Source organism: Solenopsis invicta, chromosome 16 (assembly GCF_016802725.1).
Source record: "Solenopsis invicta isolate M01_SB chromosome 16, UNIL_Sinv_3.0, whole genome shotgun sequence".
Taxonomy (NCBI): Eukaryota; Metazoa; Arthropoda; class Insecta; order Hymenoptera; family Formicidae; genus Solenopsis; species Solenopsis invicta.
The window spans coordinates 6,363,514-6,382,490 of NC_052679.1; the positions used below are offsets into that span (position 1 = coordinate 6,363,514).

The 18,977-nt window shown below is 38.4% G+C and overlaps 3 protein-coding genes and 1 non-coding gene across 12 annotated transcripts in view; 2 read left to right on the forward strand and 2 right to left on the reverse strand.

Moving 5' to 3' along the window:
* Positions 1-104: 104 nt before the first annotated feature.
* Positions 105-8,450, reverse strand: LOC105204828 (protein shisa-5). 2 transcript variants are annotated; one of them, XM_011174052.3, is made up of 5 exons: positions 8,174-8,450; positions 3,170-3,329; positions 2,845-2,972; positions 939-1,043; positions 105-715 (listed from the first exon to the last, which is right to left on the reverse strand). In XM_011174052.3, exons 1-5 carry the CDS (start codon positions 8,229-8,231, stop codon positions 633-635), a joined length of 534 nt encoding a protein of 177 aa, XP_011172354.1. In that variant the 5' UTR covers positions 8,232-8,450; the 3' UTR covers positions 105-632. The 2 variants fall into 2 exon arrangements, with proteins under 2 accessions (XP_011172354.1, XP_011172353.1); XM_011174051.3 differs by having other exon boundaries at positions 939-1,046; positions 8,174-8,449.
* Positions 8,451-9,124: 674 nt separating this feature from the next.
* On the reverse strand, positions 9,125-10,845 carry LOC105204829 (lipid droplet-associated hydrolase). The gene is made up of 3 exons (XM_011174054.3): positions 10,316-10,845; positions 10,024-10,215; positions 9,125-9,928 (listed from the first exon to the last, which is right to left on the reverse strand). The coding sequence occupies exons 1-3, from the start codon at positions 10,622-10,624 to the stop codon at positions 9,494-9,496; spliced, it is 936 nt and encodes a 311-aa protein (XP_011172356.1). The 5' UTR covers positions 10,625-10,845; the 3' UTR covers positions 9,125-9,493.
* Positions 10,846-10,858: 13 nt separating this feature from the next.
* On the forward strand, positions 10,859-10,931 carry Trnaf-gaa. The gene has a single exon. It is a non-coding gene; the product is annotated as a tRNA-Phe (tRNA).
* Positions 10,932-13,763: 2,832 nt separating this feature from the next.
* Positions 13,764-18,977, forward strand: part of LOC105204830 — a 53,397-nt gene continuing 48,183 nt past the window's right edge. For 6 of the 8 annotated variants that reach the window (XM_039458949.1, XM_026137516.2, XM_011174055.3 and 3 more), the window contains exon 1: positions 13,765-14,732. The gene's annotated coding sequence lies outside the window, so the exon portion shown is untranslated. Of the gene's footprint in view, positions 14,733-18,977 lie in introns of all 8 variants that reach the window. The other 2 variants (XM_026137512.2, XM_026137514.2) reach the window with 1 other exon arrangement.

Here is an 18,977-nt window from a genome sequence, read left to right on the forward strand (position 1 = left end):
AGACAATTTTTTTTACATCCAAAGATATAAATTTTCGTTTATATTTGAAAGTATATATTAACGTATGTGGAAAAACTTTTATTCTTAAAAACAAAGATCCCCCATTACTTCAAAATGAATGTATTATTGCAGTAAGAATACAAGATTTTTAATTTGACGAAACTCGCGTGGGACATCATTTTATTTACAACGTTAAATAAAACTTTTCAGAAAAGTATTTATACAAAGTTTAGCTTAATATATTTTCTTTTTGTCCTTGTTATTCGTATATTATCAAGAGTATTTTGTTCTGTGCGTTTTTGTAAAAAAAAAAAAAAAGGATTTATAAATATTTTCTGAGAATATATTTCTAACAAATGTATATAAAAGTAGCGCACTTCTCAGAGATTTGTAGAACAAAAACGTAAAAATATTGTAAAAAGTAAAAATTTCTGTCAGTACTTATGGATGTCAAATCGTCCACGTATATACATACGAGGAGGTATAAATCACGATCGTAGTACGATAACACATAAACACACAACGTATTCTATCGACATTCGTATAAATCCAAGATGATGATTCCTCGCTGAACGAGGAAATCTTATAATTTTTCATTGACAATTATTATGATAACTATAACTCGGAAGATTTCACTGTGGTGGTGGATAAGCAGGATTGTACGGAGCCTGTTTGGCATACGCCTCGTTAGTATACGGTGGGGGTTGCGGCATCCCTAAAAAATTGAATAAAAATAATCATTTAACCAAGAATGAAGGATTTACTTTACATTTCACTTTTATGTTAATGAAGACCAAAATTCAGAGAGCTTTCAAAGAATCAAGAAAATATCTGAAAAGTTAAAATATTTGTTTAAACCTTCATGACGATTACGTGTTATACATTTAACAAACATAAACTTGAGATAAAACCTATACATAGAAACTTTGATAAAGTACCTGTCGAGCCCGTTGGATATGGAGCATAGTTTTGCGCAGGCTGGTTGGTGTAACTTGGTGGAAGATTCGATTGGGGCTGAATTACTTGTACTATAGGTGTCTGAACTTCTGTAACAAATACTCGTGTAACAAATGTAAAAAGCTTCCCAAATGTATCTTAAATTTGCCTCAGAGACAGCGAGCAAATTATCGAGAATAAAATCAATCAAAATCAAAACAAAAACATATATATACTAGTTTAATAAAATTTCCTAAATAAATCTTAAATAAAGCGATATCTAATTGACATTTTTTTAGATGTTTTCTTATCAATTAATTAAAGTAAAACGATTACGAGAAACGTATTCGTGATAAAGTCGGGTTGTATGTCAAATAATGTTTTATGTAAAAAGGTTTATATATAATTTTTTAATATGTAGTGAGATACATAATTTGTGTGCTAACTAAATTTAGTTAGCGATTTTATATATAGGCGAATCTAATGTTACTAAGTATAATCCTCCGTAGATACATTGGACCTTTTTTGAGAGAATTTCACTCGCAAATTTGTCCGAAAAAATTTCAACTATTATTAAATAATTTCAACATTTGATTTAAACAACTATTTAATAATATAAAAAAAATATTAAAAAGTGACTTTTTTTAAGATTTTACCGGAAACCTAAAATAAAATAACGTTAAGATGAAGAAAAAAAATCCAGTGTGCCTACGAAGTGAAAATACGTGTATAATCTACGATTAATAATACTAGATATATTATGCACTAGTGGAAGGAATGTTTATTTGAACACATTTCACGTAGTATACTTGGAAGATGTAAATATATCAATCAAAAAAAGAAAGGCACTCATACAAAATGTTCCATTCTAAATATATGCTTAGTAATATTTAATATAATTATTAATATTGTATCACTCATGGATGCATATTGCTCTCAATAATATAAAAAAATAACTATAAAATTAAAAATATATTGTTTTTATCACGCATGAAGTGGAACATTTCATATGTACGTTTTAGCGAGGTATGCTTAATTTTAGGCGAGGTACGACTGACATCGACAAAAATATCAAAACGATTTATATAAAATCTTTAGCAGTGTAACGCAGCTTTTCATATGTGAGCATTATTACATATCTATGTCTTATACTTGTTTTCCACTGTGCAAATCACCTTACATCTAAGACTAGATTCTCCACATAAGAATATACAACATTTAAACAAAAATTAGACTTTTACAAAATTATTATACTACCAGAGTATGTCAAAAAATGTCTGTTACAAAATAAATTAAATGACTTAAAAAAAATTAAAATTGAAATATTTTTTGTATAACTTTAATTATTGGCGCTCTTTTCTTTTTTTTTCAAATATGTCAAAAAAAATATGGGTGTGGTGCATATTCTTATAAAGAGAAAAAATACACTTTGATATACATATATGTATATAGCAAAATATATAAGTACATGTTCCTTATAGGAACAAGCTCTATATCAGGTTATATATTGGAAGCAGAATATAAATAGCTGTTAAAAATCTTTCGAATATTGATATACAAATATTCTTCGTAGAGGAATGGTGTGTTGGAATTATGCCATGGCTGATGGTCCTAGAAAGAATGATGACTCTGTTACTGGCCAATTCAGAATTCATCAATACATGTATGTTTTTATTCATGTTTGTAGCCATTTTTATCGCGCAAAAAAAAACATTTATAACGTTAAATATTTTAGAATACTTCTATAATAATTGCCGCTGTCTCTGACACAGACTGTTTATTAATATCCATCAATGTCAATATTTCCATAATGAAAATGTTAAAAATGAATGAATTCGCTATATTAGGAAAATTATGTGAAGTAAAAAAGCCAATATTAATATACGAAATTTAAAACACAAAACGTACTTCCATAGACGGTGCCTTGTCGGCGGCGATACCAGGGACAGCAGCTGCAGCAGAGACAAGATATGCAGCATACTACTAGCCCGACAACGATAGCTACTGCGATTACCACAGGAATGATTATTCCGACTCTGCGAAGCATAATATGTACATTAAATACGTGTATTATTTTCTGTTATACAAATCATATTACGTTATACAAATCATATATATTACATATTATTTTAATATTTGTAAATTATGTAAAAAATCGCGCATTTAGAATTAATGTACTAATTCCTATTTACTTAGAATTATAAGTACGTTACATGCAATTACGATATCTTACCCAGTCTTCATTGTAAATTCCTCGAAATTGCAGCAATAGGCCCTGTCATGAGCGAAATCATAGCAGCAATAAGAATTTTCTTGTGGATCTGTCAATCTTGGGCATGTGGTTAATAAGTTCTCGAAGAAATTCTTATTGCTTCCATAGTTACAATCCAATCCTAAAAAAAGTTAAGCAAACTCTAAGATGTTCTGTCCTCAGCGCAGAGATTTCTTAAATATTAACTGTTAAAAAACCAAGGTAGGCCGGGAGAAGAGATGTCGGGTCATTCTCCAAATAATTTGGGATTTTAATTTAACATTATTTTAATCTCAATCTTAATTGTTATCTTAACGATAATAAATAATTATATCCCACTTATTCGCTCCACCGTAAGAATATTTAGCTGCAAAAATTATGATTCAAAGCACTACTGTAACTCGCCAACGCAACAGCTTAGGTATGTACGGTAGTTTACATTTCCGTGCGTAAACATTCAACTATAATACGTGAGAGAGATTAGAGGCACATCTACAATGACGCATTTCATTCCTGGAAAAAAAAAGAGAGGATCGCCGAGTTTCATTCGACGGCAATACGAGAAGTGAATTTTGCTTTGTATCATTTTACTGCCGTCTAGATTTTAACACTTTTCGGTACTTGACAGTAAACTTTTCTTTGTCTCGTAGGATCACTGCACCAGTCAATGAACAAACACAAAATAATTTAATACAATTACATTTTCAAATAGAAAATTACATTTTAATAAAATCTACATGAAAATTACATTTCAACAATATCAATTAATTTTGCAGTTTATTATTTTAAAGTCTTATTATTTTAATAGTTTTTCTAAACAGTAATTTATTGGCGACTGTTCAGCGACTGGTGCAACGACCTTATATCAATGATACACGAAATGAAAAATGCCTGAAGTTAAAGTAATTTAAATGAAATAAAAATTAAGTAAGCATATATTGAAAAAGAATGATATCCAACGAGTTTCGTTCGCAAGCGACTTAAAAATGTTCAAGAAATTTTATTTTGCCGTCATTTTTTTTTTTATTGCTCTGTAAATTTTGATGTTTCTGGCAATAAACTTCTTTGTGAGTTAATCAATAGTACGAAACGAAAACAAGGATTAAAAGTTAATGAGGTAATCTAAATTAAATAATATATTTTTAAAAAGTGCAATATTTAACAAATAATTTTTATCTTAATAAGTAATTATTAATCTCTTTCCTACGAATGTCTTTAATTTAAAAAAAAAAAAAAAAAAAGGGAGATAGACACCTGGAATAGAGTTCATGGTAACATTATCGAATTCCATGTACGCTAATCGATCGCAGTGCTGCGTACACGTGCACGCGGAAAATATGCGAAAGGAAATCGTCTGATTAAATCAATTTATTGGTTCAACTAATGCATTTATTCTAATTAATTACTGGGATTACCATTCATATTTTAAGTTACAATTGATACCCGCACGAGATATGAACGAAAGATCGTTTGACACGTTAATCGATATCACTTGATTGGCAATAGACGCACGACGTAACGTTTTCATCGTCACTATGCACAGTCAATTGGCAGGCAATAGATCGGATTTCACAGGAAGCCAAGAACGGTAACCAGCAAAATCGGACTACGATAAATTAAGAAGCAGCGAGTTTTATCGACACGGATGTTGTTCGTAGGAAACGTTTACTACAACATATATAAATTTTCGCTTATCTTATCTCTTTCTCGGAGTTCGCCTAATAAATAGAGTGATTATCTTTCTTTGTAGCATAATGATATTACATATAAAAAAAATTAATATATTCGTCAGACACATAGAAAAATGACGAGATTGCGCTTTAACAAGATGTACAAACTTTTTTTCAGAATAGAAGATAGTAAAATGTGATTAGAAAAATATAATACTTGAAAGTGTCAAATAACTGAATAGTTCAAACAGTTCGATTGGGGCTCGGGATTGAATGTTAAATAGTTTGAACTTTTCAAACTGAAGGGCTATGCTCAAACTAATTTAATCTTTCGAACGTCACGTGGGGTTTGTTGAACTCCAGGTGTAATTAAAATCTTTTTTTAAAAATGCAGCGCTGTATCTCTGTAAATAATAAAAAAAAAAGAAAAAATAATTTTGCACGCATACTGAACCTTGAAGGATTTTCATTTCGGGGTCTCGCAGTTTCCTTGTTAACTGAACTTTGAACTTTTATCCACGTGCGAAAAGTTTAATTCACTTCAGATGCGAAAGTTTGAAATTATTAAGTTCGAACTTAGATCTTCTAAAATATTAGTATAGAAGAAACACGTAGAAAATTGTTCTTTTGTTTCTAATGCATAATGCGCTTTCAATTTTCTTTAATGATCGAAATATTCAAACTGGATGCTCATTTATTATTTTTTTTTACTTTGAACTATTCGAACAGATCGAACATGATGTATAAAATGATAAAATAATGTTCAAATCTTTTGTCTGAGCCAGGCCCTCCAAATTGTCATATATTTTAGACGATCATTTGTTTGTTGCGCCCTTTAAACCTGATCTACAATATGCTTTTTGCTTCCTATTTCTTGTTTTTTTGCCTCTTGCTTTCTTGTCTCTTCGCGCACTGTTTTACCGACAATCGTGTTTTTTGTCACGTGTTTCTTGTCTTTTCTGAAGTTCGTCAAATTTTATCTCGGACAACAAAGACAAAGAAACATGTTGGTTAAGTTAAATACGACCACGGTATCGTGGTGAATCGAACATAGTCTGATAAAAAATATGTCTAATAAAAAAATAAAGCTGAGATACAAGTAAACGAAACTTTTGGCGAATTGTTTGCTAATTTTGTGCAGAAAAATCCTTGCCTTTTGTGCATGACGATGTCTCTCGGCTTCGTGTGACAAAAATACACAAAGCAAGGAAACAAAAAGCAGAAAGCACAAAACAAAAAGCAAAAAGGACAAGACAAAACGCAAAGAGCACATTGTAGATCAGGCTTTAAGGCTTCTGACTCCTCAGCCGAGAACTCCGCGTTGACGGTAGCGACATTTCGTCGCGGACAAAATTAGAACTAAACACGTGAAACGTGACAGGTTGACGATGAAATGTTATCGTCCATGTCATTTTGTTATTATGTGTTTCATTGTGAAAATATGACTTGTCTCGTATTTACCAAATTCGTAAAAATGGACCGCAAGTAAAGTTTCTTTGAATTTTATACATAAAAGTACATTTTTCACTCCTTTCAATAGCTATCCGTGTGTTTTCCTGTCTGAATAGACGTCACTTTACGTGCTTTTTACTGACTGCTAGGCAAAAAAAGAATAGTCGTGGCCGATATTTAGAAGTATTTTAAAGCCATCTGATTAATCTGTTTTATCTAAATTGGCATTATTTACAAATGGCATGTCGGACAAAATTACGTGTCATTTCACGCAATTTCTCGTTTCTGACGTCACAACTTCAATATGGCCGCGGCGAGTACTCAGGAGCCTTAATGAGTCAACAAAGTGGAACTAACAACCATCGAACTAAATTGATGAAATTGCGTGGCTTTGGTTTTCATCTCGGATAAGTAGTGACTAAAAAAAGATACTGAGAAAAAAATGTATGTCCCTAAGCCCTTAGCCATTCACACTTATCGCAACGGTGGTCATGCTTATCTAAATATAAATTTCGAGTTCCCGAGCCCGGGGAAAAAAAAGAACACGAAATTGTTGACCTCTGAAATTTTTTTTACATTCGACAATCGCGTTTTGTTTAATCGCGCAGAAATCCTGATAGGTTTTAATTCAATTTACTGCGTTAATGAATCTATGAATGAGTCTGAGAACTCGTTACGTTATCAAATTTTTCTTCTTAAGGCGAGCGATTTGTGAGCTACCTTTGCAAGGGATCCGATTTCGCGAGACTCATGAAAACGAGTAGAATATGGCCGCAAACTTATCTCCGGGTCGGCTTTAAGCTGATCCTTGTAGCATTCGTGGCACATTCAGATTTCATTAATCGTATTTATTAGCTAACTATATCGAATATGTAAGAGCACACGATTTGCCCGATTTAATAGATTATAAAATTGCGATCTAATAAATTATTAGAAATTCTACGAGCTGTTTGGTGCATTTCTAGCGATTCATTAGATCGCGGGCAATCCAACGAGAAAAAAAAACCGTAGCCTCAACGCCCGAGTATAGGCGTTTCTTGGTTCATCGATCAATCGCATATCATACATAGATGCAGTTTTTACAGAGCGACTGCAATGATCAATCGCATTATACACAATTGCAGTTTTTACAGAGCAAAGTTGCATTTGCCTAATGCGATTCTTCAATTGACGATTAAAAAAACAAAAGTATTATGGATGCTGAAATGAATCATTGTGACCCACTGATATGAACGTACTACATTTCGACCCGATTCTGACTAATTTATTCGTCGATTAACTTATCGAGCGATATCGTATCGCGAATGAATTCTTTCCTCAATGCACGAAAAATAGTTATCTTGAGAATAAATTATGATTAGAAATTTTGCTACGAGTGATTCTGCCGGTTGAATCGACACAGTCTGGCCGTAGCCGTCGGTGGATGCACCAAGTTTTCGATTACGCCGCGCACAAAAGGAATTTTCATCTTGAAAATTTCGGTGAGGAGCCACGTTCTATTCCGAGGAAAACGAGAATAAAAAGAAAAGAAAAAAGATAAGAAATTAATCTCGAGGCAGGTAAACAAATCGTGACATCGCGCGTCTTGCGACCGACATTCGAAAAGATAACAATGACGATCGATTATTCGCAAGTCTATTGATGTAAAAGAACCTAACGTTGCGCAAGAGCGAATCTCTTTGATCGTACGCCGGGGTGTCATTAATCATTGCCCTATATATCCCCCGATAAGTGCCTAAACGCATGGATTGAGGCAGCGACGACCCCATGTTATACACACACGCGTGCACGCGCATACGCGCCTCGGTTCTCCGACAAAATCGCATTTCGACGCCGTACGTTCCGGATGATCTCATTCTCTTACCGTAGGCAGATCCCGCGTGGAGACAAACCAGCAGTAACCCTATCGCGAGACGCGACATTTCGATGGCTATTCCTCTCAATGATCTCGACTCGCGCTCGGTGGTTGAGCAATGCGGCGGTGGTGGTGGTGTGGCGGTGGTCGGTGGCTCGGTGGTTGTCCGTGACAACAGCACGAACCCAGCGACGAATCTCGAACAACTACTAGACTACCCGCAGCACCCGCCCGTCGACTGCGCGAACGTTGCGACACCGACCGACGCACTGTGACGCTATACAAAGTATACAATGAACGTGGGAAGCGGTGGGATTGGTGGGAACCAGTGGCAACTGGGAATGAAGTGGCCTTAGGCCGGTATTCATAGCATTCGATTCTTATTTCAAGATCGTCTTAAGTAACGTCTTAAGATGCTAATACAGCTCTCTGATTGGTTGATGGCATCTTAAGGTAATACTTAAGATGATCTTAAATATAAGAATCGACTATGAATACCGGCCTTAGTTCGCTCGATGCTCAGAGAACGTAAGAGAGGGACGTAGGTTCGTCACATTGGCTGCATTTCAAAAGTACGATGATCGAGAAAGGAATCTGATTGGCAGGTCCAAAAGTCACATTGCTCGCAAGCAGCATTCGATTGGTTCAGCAGTGCTTGTCATCTGAACAAATTTAAAAAAAACTTACGCTGCTTCTTAAAAATATTTTTCAGATAAACTTTGTGTTACAGACTGAATATCAGATATAGTTAGAGATTAATCGAAGAATAAAATTCTTGAGATTACATGGAAATTAATTCTGGGGAGAGATAAACTTGGATGAATGTCCTAGATGTGTGTTGAAGCTCCTAGTTACGTCGCTGAAGTCGCAAATGGCGCCAAAGATGAAAAGCAAATGCGAAACAGACGGGAAATATTGTCGCTGTTATTTTAAATCAAACGAAATTTTAAATCTGTAATATTAAAATTTTTGTAACAATTTATTATACAGTTATCAATTTCGATAAACAGTCCATTGAATTTTTGTTCACATTTTTTGATCACATTTGATTATAGAGATATCACATTATTGTATCCTTGTAAAAGTAATAATAAAAAATATATACATACATATATATGTAAACAATATAAAAATGCTTAAAAATAATACTTAATAAGTATAAATATAATTAACATGATAATGAGAATATATATTGTAAATAGGAATGAAATACTATAAACCCACATATAAAAGCATAAGAGAGCATCAAAAAAGTATAAAAATTAAAAGAATTCAGTGCAAAAAATAATAGAAATGCATTAAGTAATAAGAAATACATTAACTGAAACATCAACGACTCAATTCTTCATTAATGAGATCGCCGACGATGTGTCCCATGTCCACATCATCCTTCAACACGAACGAATGCTGTAAGCCACGCTGACATAATTGAGCATTTAGATTAGGATGTCTCGACATTATATTTTTATAATATTTCACTGGAACCCAACCGTCGCTGGCACCGTAGTAAAACCAAAGTTTATCAGCATGTTTTGATATAGTCTCGTCATCAGCTTCTCTGACATATTTCATCTCTTCCTTGGCAAGATTGATTATTTTATTCAAAGACCTCGGATTCAACATTTCTCGCACCGCCCTGACGGATTTGGCTGGAATACCATAAAACAAACCAAAAGTACGTATCAGGAGCGTTTGCAGAGTTACTGGGAACATCGAGGTGAAGATCCAAGACAGGAAAACTAAAACTGGTGCAATACGGGATATCTGAGAAATGAAATATAATTATTAGTATCATGGAGAATAATTACATTGTAATGTATCATAAGTATTACAGATATAATAAACATGTGAAAACGTACGAAATTAGTAAAGAATATTCCATTACGAGTCTCCACCATGTACTCTATGGTGGGAAACAATAGATAGCATCTCTCTATCCTTCTATCAATGTCATTGTTCTTGAGCAAATTGAGCACGAGCCAGGCACCTATGGAATGTCCAATGAGATGTAGATGTGCATCCTCTGGAACGTATTTCTTTATGAATTCAACCTGCAAAGCATAGAATTATAGCCACATAGCCACGCCGTATTATTGATCAAGAAGTTAACAGAAAGTGTCCGAGTACACCAGAGTACACCAGAGTAGATACCTTGTGCTGAATCTGTGCTGCCAGACTGTAGCACTCTGCCCACTTTTGATCGCCGGGCATAGCGATGTCCAGATTTTTCGGTGGTTGAACATGTCCCGCATGCCCGATGATCCACACAGGTGTGTCCGACGTTAATTTCGAATTGAGGGCCTTGATGAAGCCTTCGTAAAATCGTGGAATACCTGGATTCCCGGGAATGACGAGGACTACGTGCTTGCTGGAATGTGGCAGTGGGTCCTCCTCTATCCAGCGACCCTCTGCCACCACCTCAGTCTGCACCTGATTGCAGTTGATCATGGCTCGATGCATCTTTCCTCTTGTGTTACACACGGCTCACCAAAATTATTCACTGATATTCACGTTCGTGCGTCTATTAACAATAGCTGCTTACCGTATTGGCTTTCAATCTGTCAAGTACAACACAAAGAAGGAACAAAGGTCGGTCACGATTCCCGAATCACAACGATTCGTTCAACGGTACATGATTACGTGGTGGCATGCAATATACCAATCTAAAGTGGAACGGCACGATGTCTCGTACAAGCCGAAATAGCTCAGTTGGGAGAGCGTTAGACTGAAGATCTAAATGTCCCCGGTTCAATCCCGGGTTTCGGCAAAACATTTTTTTTTCTTAATATCCATATTATCAATGGATAAATTGGAAAGCAAAACCGATATATAATCCTATTGTTCAAGTTTTATTTTTTTTATAACTTGAAAACATGATGTGTCCATTGTAGCAACTTTCTATTGTCACGAGTGAACGTGATCACTATTGATTCTCACATGTTGTAATATACAATCGCTCGTTGGGGTCACGTGTTTTGTCGCGAGAATTTGTTGTATTTTCATTATTGTACATTCGGTTTATTAAATTAGATTTGAAAATAATTAATAAACATGTTTTTTTTTAGGATAACGTTTGACACGTTTTCCAGACATGTTTTCTTGCATCGATAATTTTTTTCAGGAAACTTTCCAATGACGCGACAGATGACTCTGCCAGCAATGTTCTTGAAATTGCATTGGGAGAGAAAGTTTTTATATTTATAAAATAAAGTTATAATTATATTAAATTACGATATGCAGAAAGAGATGTCGATTGATAAATTAATATCGTCGATTAACAAAATTGATTGAAATTATTTTAATTCAACATGGACAATTGTGCTTACGGTCCGAGAAAGAAGATTGGAACGTTTGAGGATTCCCAAAATTTATGAAATTGCGCGTACAAGAGTGTTCAACTCGATCCGACAACTCGAAATTCTTAACAAACAGAAGTCGCGGCGTATTAAAAATTTGATTTTTTCAGAAAATGATATTGAAACATCAAACAGATCTCAAATATTATCCGAAAGTCGAGACATCGCAACTAGATATCTAGAGACACGGTCAAGATCGCTCGTGTCGAATAATCGCGCTGTAGCGATCGGCTTCGACGCAGATTCGACGTGCAGATATCGCGCAACCGGCGGCGTCGTCGGTCCAAGTGACCTCGGACCTCTTTCGTACGACATCCTGATGCGCGGAAAACGTCGAGGAACGGAAGGAGAGAACAGACCGTGGCCGTTAACGCGGCTGGCCGCCGCGACCGCGTCTCAAAGCCGTGCTTTCCATCGGAAAAGTATGGCGGCGGTAATTCGAACGCGCGTCATACAGTCCCGCGAGTGGAGGCGCACGCGTCATGGCGTTTGATCGCGCGCCCGCGGGGCGGGGCTATCCGCACGCTCGTGTGCATGTAGACGTGCATGCAAAAAGCGCACGGGCTGGCCTCGTTATCGGGGCGTAGCGCGAGAAAAGTAGGTGGGGGGATCGGGGGGAGGGGAATCATCAATGGGTGGACCACCCCGTTCGCGGGAAGGCGCCATGCTGACGCGCACGCGACATCCGCGTAATCGGATGATCGTTCTTCCGCGTCGTTCTTTACGCGTGATAAACCCGAGAGTCCTCGGGGCCCCGTTGCGACAATTGGGGCCATTGTTGGGGGCCTGACCATCGCTAAAAGCGTCGTCTCGTTAGGAACGAGAATTTGATGGATGAGATGAGTCGTAGATCCCAGGTTGGGTCAGGTTAGATTAGATTAGGTTGGACCGTATTGCCGCCCGGATACAAACTTGCAAAATGATCGCTATCGTTCGTTTCATTCTCATCCATGCATTTCTAAGTAATGATTCGAAGAAACGCTTGATAATATCTTGTTTATATCGTGAGAGATATTATTGCACGATGACAGTAAGTTGCGATAGAAATGTATAAGGCAATATCGTTTTTTACAATTTACAGAAAATGTTACATAATAGAACAGCAATAGTGCCCGTGTGCATATGATAAAACAAAAACCCCTTTATACTGAATTTATCTATTCGCACTTTCTCGATAAATGATTAAATCTTTTCTTTAAATACTTAAAATCAGTTTACAATTATTTCATTAACTTAGTGGAGTATAATAATATCCTTTGATTTAGAATTATTTGTAATATGTTGGTTCTGGCACAGATTGTTTACTTGAAACGGAAACGGCATGTACAACTCATGAAATGTAAAAAACGTGTAATTGTGCAATTTCTATATAGTGAATTGGTGGGAAACTCTTTTAGATAAGAGATAATTTTACGATTTCTAATACAAAAATTACAGAAATATTCGATATTCTTTTATGTCCCGCTCCATTATTGCGTTACAGCTAGTGATACGGAAAGAATGGAATGTAATGAAATTTGACAAATTGACATTGTACACAGCGTTTAACGAAGTAAGCTTCTTTGTAAACGCATCTGCAGATGTATAGGTAGAAAATATCTATACATCTGCAGATGCGTTTACAAAGGAACTCAATCGATGGAAATAATTACTAGTCAAATAAAATGTGTCAACATAAAGCGATAATTAGTGACAGGATGAGTCATTTTGACGTTGAATCATTCATCGTATTAATACAATGGAATCGAGAAGCACAGCTTCTCTTTCTAACAAGACATCGGTACTTTCTTTAGTGACAAAGTTCACATGGATCAGAGGAGGGCGCATCCGGCTGACTAGATAATTTAGTTATTACACCGTTAATAATTCCTGGTATTATGATAGAAATGAATTATCCACCGATTCTAATGCAATTCACTCGAGAAGAATGCAATTATTTCCCAATCATTCGTGGAAGTTAAAGTTACGGCAAAAACATTGCAATTATCAGCAGATTCGCTGACCGTTCCCTCTCATTATCGGCGAGAAATTTTCGTACAATTAATTGCGCCAATGAAATTTCAATCTGACATCGCCGTAAGTCGCAAGACAGCGGCCTGAGCGCGGCCGAGTCCGCGGCAAGAGGAGGAGGTGCCGACCTTCGGGGAGGAAGGCGTGCCTCGTCGACGATGGGCGTTGCTTAGCGGACGAGAGGCGGGGCGCGTTTGCCCCATCCTGGGCGAACCGCGGCGGGGCCACGGCCGTCCAAGCCCATAGTCCGCAGTCACAATTCGGTCGTTCAGCGGTGCGGACGTTACACGCGCTTTGTGTCGCGGTATAAATTTCGATTACCGGAAGTGCAATTTGGCACCTCCGGATGTACATTCGAGCTCGCTTCGTCCCGTTTAGCCGGGTATTCGTCGGATGCGCTGGTTCGCGGTGCCGGCAATCGTCTAAAATCAACGTGTAGGTGCCCCGAAACGCACCGCTAAGCAAACTATTGTTCGATTAACTCCGGTAATTGCGAAGCTGGGTGAAACTGTTGTTGCAACGCGGTAGTACCGTCCCTGCACTCGTGTTACTCCTTCGGAACGTTTTTCCCGAAAGATCCGCTCGGTGAAGCGCAACTTTAAGCTACGCCCGGCCGGCGCGGCGCCTGTATTAAAGGGAGATATGCCCGAAGCGCGTAGCGACGGCGATCGACTGACAGCCGTTCCGTGAAATTGGAGCCGTTTCGAGACTGGAGCAGCCTGGCGACCTATAACCGCGGTGATACTCTAACACCGTTGTCCGGTGACGAGATGCCAAGTCGTCGGGGCGAATCCATGTAGATTGGCGGGCGAAAGGCGGACTTTTGGAGGAGCGACTGCTGGCGCTGGTGAAATGTAGCTTGCTGGTGTAAAAAGTCGGAAGACGGCGATCGGTCGTTGTTGGCTCTCCGAGGATCCACCAACCCGTCTACGCTGGTCTCTCGCGTTCGCGTTCGCACTCTCGCGTTCGTCGCGTCAAGTGTGGCGGCGAAGCCCCCGGGGAGTGGCGATACCCCCGAGAGGTTCGCCAAAAGTTTCTACCGGCGCTAGGAACAGAAACATCGTCGGGAAGAACGCTCGCGATGTGCCTGTGAATTGGATACCCGGAGAAAGGACTCCTCTTTCCATCGCGTCAGGATGACGGAACGCTGCCCGTTGGACGCGTACGACTAGTCGTCACAGTGGAGTTCTGCTTAATCGCAGGTAATTTCCGACGGACCCCGCGCACGCCTGGATTTTCTGCCTGACGAATCTCACAGCCCCCGAGTTTTGCGCTAGGTCTTTGTTTCGGGGGATTGTCTGACTGTCGCATGCACAAGCGTTTTACTATATAGAATGTGGGCTCTGTTGTAATTAGTTGGTCATCACCGAACAATGGCCTGTACTGAATTGCGATAACTGCGTAGCTCTCTCTCATCAGTCTTCGCACTCTTTTTCTTCTGAAGAATATCCCTCGAATACCTCACGAGAGCTGTCATTATCGCGAACTTTCAGGAGGGAAATGACTTGAGAAATTGTTGAGCTTGGCGAATTGTTACGTATGAAGGAAAATCTGTGGTCGGGACCGTTTTACTGAATCTGATAACGCGTAATTATGCGTTTCGCGGCGATTAGCTTCATTTTCGGGTCTTCCTCCGTATAAAGCTAGAGGAAGATTAAAAAGATTATACTCCTCTTAGTATACGAAGACAGCCGTAAATGTACTTTCCCCGTCGTCGGCGACGATCGATAGCAGCTACTACTTCACACTTAGTAGATATTGCTCCGCTCATTAGCTCCGTTATCTTGAAAGTGGCGTAAACTCAACTCTGGCAATTTCATTATTTTGCCGCTTACTAAAATACTTGCATTTTTTTTTTTTCAAATTCGTAATATTTCGAAAGTGCGCCATTTCGAAAAATAAATTCGCAAAGATTAGTCTGGATTAACCGCTCGACTTCAATTTCCACCCGTGGTAAATGTAATTTTACATCCGCCTGGCGATGCCGACGAGAATTCGCAGCTCGTCGCAGCTCCGCTGGCCTGCGAGTATCAGCGAAACGAGCTCTGTCCAACAGCTGCGCGAAACAATTTATTTAGACCCGGCCTAGTGAGCACGATGTCGCAAAGAAGCGAGTCAGCCAAGTCTCTCGGTCGTTTCTCCACTTGGATTTTACAATGGACCGAAAGATTCGAGTAACGACAAGCTATACAGTTTCCTTTTCTCTTCGGTTCTCAGAAAATAACTCTGCAGGAAAGCGCAATTGTCGGAGGAGGTTTGGGGCGATTTTTACGTCCCAAAAAGATTTTAAACAATATCGTGGGGCGAGCGAGATGGCGCGTAAGAATAGCATGGGGCAAGGTTAAAGCGAGAGAAGGAGAGAGAGAGAGAGGAGAGGGCTGAATAGATATGAGATAGATTTATCCTGTCCGGGAGTCCGTGTCCCTCGGGGACGGTCAAAACGTACGAGCGGTAACGTAATTCGAGATGTTAAGACGCGGCAGCAAAAGATTTTCAGAAGCAAGAGTCCGAGACATTCGACGCACGCGAAACAATGCGCGAGTTCTCGAGAAGCGAACTTGATAAAACAATCCCGAGCTATTACGAAGATTCAAGAGCGGATTACGTAAGTAGGAAACAAGTCGATATTCGAATGAAGAGACTGGCGATGCGGTATTGATGAACAGTATCGTGTATAGGCGAGGGGGAGAGCGTTCGCAGAATGTTGTTGCACGCCACCGACTAGTTGTAAACAATGCAATTGTTGTGCTGACAATCGATTATGCTAATCTTCCGGTATTATTGGTCTTTATCGCGCGTCGAGCGCATAATCTAATTGAAAAATTCGCGACCAGGTTTTCAACTCATTTTTTTATTATTTTTTTTTTTTTTTTAATCAAATTCAAGCAATCTACTTTGCATTCGTCGATATAGCATTCAATCGACTTGATCCACGTTTGTCAACAGCGAGAAACAATAGCGAGATAAAATGAGTGAGTTGTCGCAACGAAATCTCAATTGCAATTGTATAGCACGATATGAATTCCCGTAAGATTATTACAGATCGATGAATGAGAAGAATCGAAATTAAACGAAGCAACGGACGTTACGTGATGCAAGAAAATTAAAAGGTTAGAGAGAGATGAAAGAGAAAGGGAGAGGAGGATCGATTCGTTCGCTCGATCGAAGGTAAAAAAAAGTCAGGCGTCGTGAAAAATTTTGCTGCACGAGAATGAACCGGTAAATGTTGGGACGGGGAGGGGTAGGCGAGAAAACAACAGCACGTGACTGTGTGGGTGAAGCAAACGGAGTGAAACAAACGGGAAAGACGGGGGCCGCTGCTAGCTTTCGCAGCAACGTCTCCTTCATCTCGAAAACTGCGTTTCTGTTCCTCCGATCTGACGTGAAATTTATTTACAAAGACTTCTTTATCGGACTACGCAAATCCGACGGATGGGTTATACGGGCCGCATGGTTTCTCCCGTGCAACAGTGGAGCGGGATAAGGACGAGGAATGTTAGAAGGCGGGTAATGTGGGACACACCGTCATTTTCGTCCATCTGGCGGTGCAATTTCGCGCGGGACACCCAAGACCACCTTGATCCGCGACTAAAAGATCGGCTTCGGTAGGCTATACTTTGACCCGGACCTAATTCCAGCCTTGTACTTGTGTCTTTTTAAGAATCTAATCGATATCTGACGTTTTATTTCTACCTCTCACATCTGATAAAGCGCCCATTCTTCATGCATGCATTAACGCTAACGTGGAAGAGCGACTTTCTATCTCACTTATATATGGGACCAAGTGAAAATTGATTGCCGATTAATAAGATAGTTCTTGCCTCGCCTTCTGCAAACGCTCGACGATACAATTCGCGGGGTGTGCATCGCGTATTCGCAAAAACGCATGCGTACCCGTCGGCAAACTGCGAGGCGAACTTCCGCAAGCTGAAACTTCGAGAGCGACTCTCTTTAAAAGGAATACCTGTCTCGCACAATTGTTCTGACGGAAGCATGAGTCTTAACCCGAGAATAGTCACGCTCTACGGCATAATTTATAAACTCCATTTATATATAAATACGATGCTGAAAAAGGTGATGATCGCTGTTTCTATAAAACAAAAAATACTGTATAAATACACAGTTTTAAATACATCTCGTATTTTTTGTTTTTATTATGGAGATTTCATTTAAATGAACAACAACAATGATGTTGCATAAATTTCCATTTTGATAGCTTTCATATAAAACATTTTTACACGGAACAATTAATTATTGTCAATAACGTAAATATCCGGAAAAACTGTAGATCTGCTGACTATATCTCTGTGAGGTTATCGTTAGTAAATATATGTAATAGATACAAGAGATATAAACGAGCTATTTTTTTCCTCCAATGTCAAGGATATTTCTCGACGATAATTTAATCTTTTTTTTTTAGTCAAATGCAAAACACAATTTATCGACGAGTTCGTTTCGTTAAGCCACCGGCGTATAGATCACGTTCAACTTGATCATTTCCGGTTTACGTACATGATCATTGCGTAGTACCAATAATTATTAATCATAGATAAGCGTAGATGAAGAAATTTGTATTCGACACATATATCGACCTCTCTCCATACTTGCATGATTACTTTAATGCGATTTTAATGTCGAACCGATAAATTTCTGAACTGTGGTCGGTCGCATTTAGCGTTCGCTTCCATGCTAAACGATGACATTGCGCCAAGTCGCAAACCTCAAACTAGATTCTCATAAATAAATATTAATCGAGCACCTCTCCTCCTTCCCCCTCCCCTCTCCCTGGGGGTACAAGTATATGTCTTTATGTTTTTACACCTTGTAATAAACGATTACGCAACCATTCGCATAAGTAGAGAGGATATAGAAAGCCGCAGGAATCCGACCAAGTAAAAGCTATTTTGTGCAAATAAATTAACACTAACAAATAATTCTGGGGGCATCGTGAATTTATGTTATGGGGATTTAAATTTCGTCAATCATCCTCTGACTTTAATTGTAGCTGCAGAAACATTTTATCAATCAGACGTATGTCACTGGACGCGTTCTTGCATAATGATGCCACGCGATTCGCGCGAAAATATCAGCCGTGTAAATAAAAAAAAAAAAAAAAAAAAATAATAATAATAATAAAATTTATACGTTACAGAGAGGAAGCGATACGAATCGGAAAATCTATAAGTCCGCGAGGAAAACTGTGCAGACAACAGTCAAGGAAAATCAAGTCCGATAAAAGTACCGTTTCTTACGTGACGTGAAGATTCAGCGAGCGCAGATATATTGTTATGCATTTATCGCAAATACGTTATCGATAAGTATACGGCTGTGATTAGATGATTGCATTATCTATCCCAACTTCGTTCGGACAACGTCCCGTTTAACAGATAACTGATGTATGGGCGCTGTGTACACGAAAGTTTCTCTTTCCATTGGATTTCGTGGAA